At 40.7% G+C, this 5,264-nt stretch overlaps 1 protein-coding gene across 1 annotated transcript; it reads right to left on the minus strand.

The window, feature by feature from the left end:
* Window positions 1-804: 804 nt before the first annotated feature.
* LOC115736952 (flavonoid 3'-monooxygenase CYP75B137-like) lies at window positions 805-4,403 on the minus strand. Its single transcript, XM_030668866.2, has 3 exons — window positions 3,705-4,403; window positions 2,543-2,821; window positions 805-1,471 (listed from the first exon to the last, which is right to left on the minus strand). Exons 1-3 carry the CDS (start codon window positions 4,380-4,382, stop codon window positions 851-853), a joined length of 1,578 nt encoding a protein of 525 aa, XP_030524726.1. The 5' UTR covers window positions 4,383-4,403; the 3' UTR covers window positions 805-850.
* Window positions 4,404-5,264: the final 861 nt, after the last annotated feature.

A 5,264-nucleotide genomic window follows, 5' to 3' on the forward strand; every position in this document is an offset into this window, starting at 1 on the left:
AACCGAGTTATGTAAAATCAGCATTTCTTTATTACATCATGTTATTGTGTCCGATGAATTATTTTACGCACTATGCTGTCAGCGAACCGCATCTTTGTGGCATCCGAAGTCAAATACATATGCAAGACCCCAAACGATTTGTGCTTAAATCACATGACTTCATCTTGTGGTCCGACTAATCTGAAGAACCAACAGACCATAGGAATTCTTTCTCATACATTTAACATGCTGGCAAAATATGAAAAGGTGTAGGACTGACTTGACAAAATTAAAAGGTTTAGGATTAAATTGACAAAAGTCTAATATGTTTAAGACTTTTTGGATAATTTTCCTAGTTGTCATCTGAAGGAAACAAATTCCTTTTATAATACGACGAACATGCGGGAAACATACAAAAAACATGCCCAGTAGAATTACAAACTTGTATTACCGATTGGAGTACGATCATATAAGGAAACGTATCCGCTGTCCATAGATTAAGTGCCTCCGACGTACGATCTTGTGAGAATTGGTGTCGGTCTGAGTACGAGGAGAGATACAGCTTTTTTAGAGCTTTTTTTAAGAGAATAAACTTAGATAGAGGAAACTGTCGTTGTATGTAGATGTGTCAAATGAGTAGATCAGGTCGGGTCGGGTTTGGGTCGGATCGAATAACTTCCAACCCATATGTGACTTTTTTTTTTCTTTAAAAACATTTGATATTGCGACATATAAACTTAATCAAATAAAACCGCATCGATTGAAGTTTAATAGATGCAGTTTTCCTTTATTTTAAACAAATAAGCTTATGTAAGAAACCACACCTAGATGCACCGGTGCGGCAGTGCATATGGTGCATTCCACTAATATCTCATTCATAAAGCCGAGGATCAGAGAACCTCGGTGAAGGAACAGCCATTAAAGGCTTTTTCTTCTTCATGACGATCCCAAACTGCTCTGTCAGATCCATCTTCTCCCCCTCCGGCAGCTTCCAGTCGAAGGAGTGCAAGAACGTGGCGAGCGAGTATAGCACCGTCCTCTCGGCCATCAATATTCCCACGCATGTTCTCCTCCCAGACCCGAAAGGCAAGTAATTGAAGTCTTGCCCGTTGAAGCCGACCTCACCGTGCAAGAACCTGTCGGGATCAAACTCCTGTGGGTCACTCCATATCGAAGGGTCCCTGTGTATAGCCCACACGTTGATGAAGACCCGGGAGCCCTTCGGGACCGTGTAGCCTCCGACGGTGCAAGTCGCACTCGGGCAGTGCGGGATCAGCAGGGGGACTGGCGGGTGTAACCTCAGCGACTCTTTCATGGCAGCTTGTAAGTAAGGAAGCTTAGGGATGTGAGATTCTTCTACTACGTTGTCTTTGCCGACCACAGTTTCCAGTTCTTGCTGGATTTTTCTCAGAACGCTAGGTTTGTTCATGATCTCAGCCATGGCAAACTCGATTGTGTTCGAGGATGAGTCTGTTCCACCAACCAACATGTCCTGTCAAAAAATTTCAATCGCATGTAGTTTTTAATGGATCGTCCTCAAGAGAAATTGAATTCACGAAGAAGATTTGAAAGCAAACAAGTGTTAGGATTAGCAAACTAATTTTGTAAGCGTAGAAACAGACTTATGACAAATAGCAGTGCGATGAAGTCTAGACCCATCAAATTGTCTTTTACAAATTGTCAGCGGTGAAAAGTGCTCCAAATTCAACCCTTATTATCGTTTTGCACTCACAATAATGGAATGTAGACTCGTTCATTACAATGTAAATCTAGTGACCCATACCCAACTTGATCCATATTCCTAAAATATTCCAAATTGACGTGAGAGTGTGGAGTAATTGAGTGCGAGATCAAGTGAGGGTTATAGAGAATGAAGAGAGAATCATAGAGGCGGATGAGATGTAATTAAGTTGTAAACTCATTTATGACCCATAAGTTATAAACTCATTATGTCTAATTTAACACTAATATTATATTTAAACTCATTCGTGACTATTTTATTGATTATAATTAACCCATTTATACGTTAAGAAATGGATTTATAACTTGTTTTGACAAGTCCAAGATCGATTCATGCTGTTCAACCTTGCCCCGCCGGCCCTTTGAACCTAAAAGAAAAATATAGAAACAAAATAAAAAAGTAGAACTAATAAAAAAAAAAATCAAAGATTGTCCACGTCGATCTTGGTTGTAATTCGTAGGACAGCCAGCATCCACGTTATCAATTTCTAGTCAAAATTGACCGGAAGACTCAATTGACAAAAATAAAAAATGTTTAGGACTCAATTGGCAAAAAGTCAAAAGGTTGAGGATCGAATTGGCAAAGTGCAATATGTTTATGATTTTTTAACAATTTCCCCTATTAACATTACTCTAATAATTATGTACATTCAACTATTGAGATTATTAGATCTAAAAGTCGCAAAGAATCGGTTTACATCCTTTACCAACAAAAAAAAAAGAATCGGTTTACATCATGTGTTCTCATCAGAAAAAATAAAAGAATAAAGTATAAAGAAGTAAGGTCGGCAATAATATAAGAAGGAGAAGAAGAAAAACTGACCATGAGCAGACCTTTCAGGCCAGTCATCGTGAGAGGAGTCTTGGCATCTTCCTCGTCCTTCCACTCCAACAGAAACTGCAAGAAATCTTTGCTCTCCTCGATTCCGCCATCTCTCTGCATCTTCAACCTCTGCTCAATCATCTTCTCAAAAATTCCATCGAACCGCTTCGCCAACCCCTTCATCTGCCTCTCTATCCCTTGCAAATCGAATCGAGCCAGACTTGGATAAAAGTCCGAAATATTTGGCTTCCCAAGAAGTTTTGTCAAATTTGAAATCGCCTATCGAGGGAAGGAAACTTTAGAAAGAAATTATAAGATGAATATCTTAAATTTGACAGCGTGTGTGACCATTAAATATTTGATGTGGCTATGCCTTGCTCAACAGGGCAGTGCGTGTCCATTGCCACGTCAGATCCATTTGCCTTAATGTTGTTATGTCGTATTTTTTTATGGCGGCTTAAAGATGAAAAATCTAGCTGATTTTTTTTTTTTTTTTTGGTAATTGGTACAAGTTTGAGGTATTAGTGAGATGACAAAAAAATGTTTGGGTATGGATGTCCCACGGAGAAAAGTTTTAGATCTGTTTGCGGAATTATCCATGGACAAATAGTAAAATGTTAGTTTGAAATATATATATATATATATATATATATATATATATATATATATATATATTGAACATAAATAAGAGAAAAATAGACAATTAAACAGAGAATTCTTGAAATATGAATATGAAATAGAATTGATTATGGATTTTGAAGACTAACTTGCTCATTTCCCAACCTTAATAGGCAAGAAGAGCACTTTCGAGCGAACTTTAGTGATACTAATTAATCATAAATTCGATTTGTAAGTCGGTTCGAAAAGTAAGTTCAGCGCAACCCTAAAGTTCAAAATGATCACCTTTTTTATGAAATAAGAGAAAATTGTATTTTTTTTCTGTTGACAAGAAAAGAGAAGTCATAGCATATGTTGCCAATATAAAAAAAAAAAAAAATCAAAGACGGCCACGTCCACATTTGATTAGATGACTATATTTAAAGACTCGATGATGGATCGACAAAACCTGATTGTCTTAAAGCTTTGCTGACAGTGCGCTTAATCATTTATGGCAAAAAGGCAAAAGAGGGATCCTATTCGATCTTCGCCGTCACCAACTAACCTGCTTGAAATCAGCACCCAAGCTCTCCCTGTCCTCGCCCCGCACCGTCCCACCCCACAACATGCTCGTTATCACGTTAAGCACTGTCAAGAACATCTGCTCCCCAACGTTTACCGGCGACCCGGCCCGGAGCCAGAAGTACCCCACGGTCTTTTGGACCTCCCTCCGCCGGAGCTCGTAGACGGAGTCCAGCGCGTGGTTGCTCAGCATCTTGAGCCCGCACACCTTCCGGAGCATCCTCCACTCAGGCCCGTAAGGGCTCCAGAGGATGTCCGACAAGCCATAGAACGCGGTCCTCCCAGCGATGGGCACATCGCGGTTGGCGAACGTGACGTCGTTATCCTTCAGCACCTCTCGGGCGGTGGCCGGGGACGTCACGACAACGCCGAGTTTCCTGCCAAGCTGGAGCTTCAGGACTGGGCCGTACGTTGTCGCGAGGGTGGCGAAGTAGGTGTGGAGCTCCGGATCGAGGAAGGGCAAGTTCCCGACGAGGGGAAGACCCGCGGGTCCTGGCGGCAGCGACGGTGAGTTTTTCTTCTGGGCGAAACGACGCCATGCCCAACGGCCAATTGCGAAAGCGGCTGAGAGAAGGAGAAGTAAGCTCGGGAGCGAGACATCGTGCCACGAGAGAGAAGATTCAAGATCGTGGAGAAGGGGAAGGGAGATGGAGGAGGACATGGTGACCTTGGAGTGCGATCAACTACGATCGACGCTCTAAGATTTATAGTTTGTGAGGATAATAATTAAGTGATTGACCGTTTACTTTCAAGTTTCTACGTACTACAAATATTTTGTGGCTGAATTATTATAAAATTCAGATCTGGACGAGCGGGTTCGCGACAAACAGCGACAGTGGTCCATGGTTGTCGATGGCGTAGTTCGGTCATATCTAGTCAGCATTTGGAGACAGAGACGGGGCCTTCAGTTTCTGGTGTTTCTGTGATGGCGTCCAGTGATGGGATTTGTGGTTGGCTCATTTTCTTGTGGCTTGTTTGAACGTCCTCAGAGGAATGTACGGATGGGCATGGTACCACTTCTACTTCTATTTTTGAGTAAAAAATTAATTTTTTATTTTTGAATTGAAAGTTATGTTTTTTTGCTCTTTTAAGTTGCTCCAAAACTTCTTGTGGAATAAAAAAAATACTTTAGAAGTTGTCGGCACCTAAATTTTAGCATCTCATTTAGTTATTAAATTTTTGCATAAAAACTAAGGGATCGATTTAGTCCCTAAACAAAAATGTTGGTTAAATTGCATATAGACTTTAGGAACATATTGCATATAGTTTAGACATTGTAAATGTTGTAATATAACGCGGAAGCTAACCCGGATCTTGCAAATAAGTCAATGCGAAAAGCCACGAGAAATAACGATGAACAATAAAGGACACCGTAAATTACGTGGTTCGGTCCGAATATCGGTACCTACATCCACGGGAGAGCCAGCAAGAACAATCCACTATAATCGGAGAATCGGAATTACAATCACTCAATACGCTCGTGTTTCCCGCACCTAGATTATACCCAAACCCAAAGTGTTTACAAATAAACAACTTACTTGGA

The sequence above is a fragment of the Rhodamnia argentea genome, chromosome 9 (genome assembly GCF_020921035.1).
Source record: "Rhodamnia argentea isolate NSW1041297 chromosome 9, ASM2092103v1, whole genome shotgun sequence".
Classification (NCBI taxonomy): Eukaryota; Viridiplantae; Streptophyta; class Magnoliopsida; order Myrtales; family Myrtaceae; genus Rhodamnia; species Rhodamnia argentea.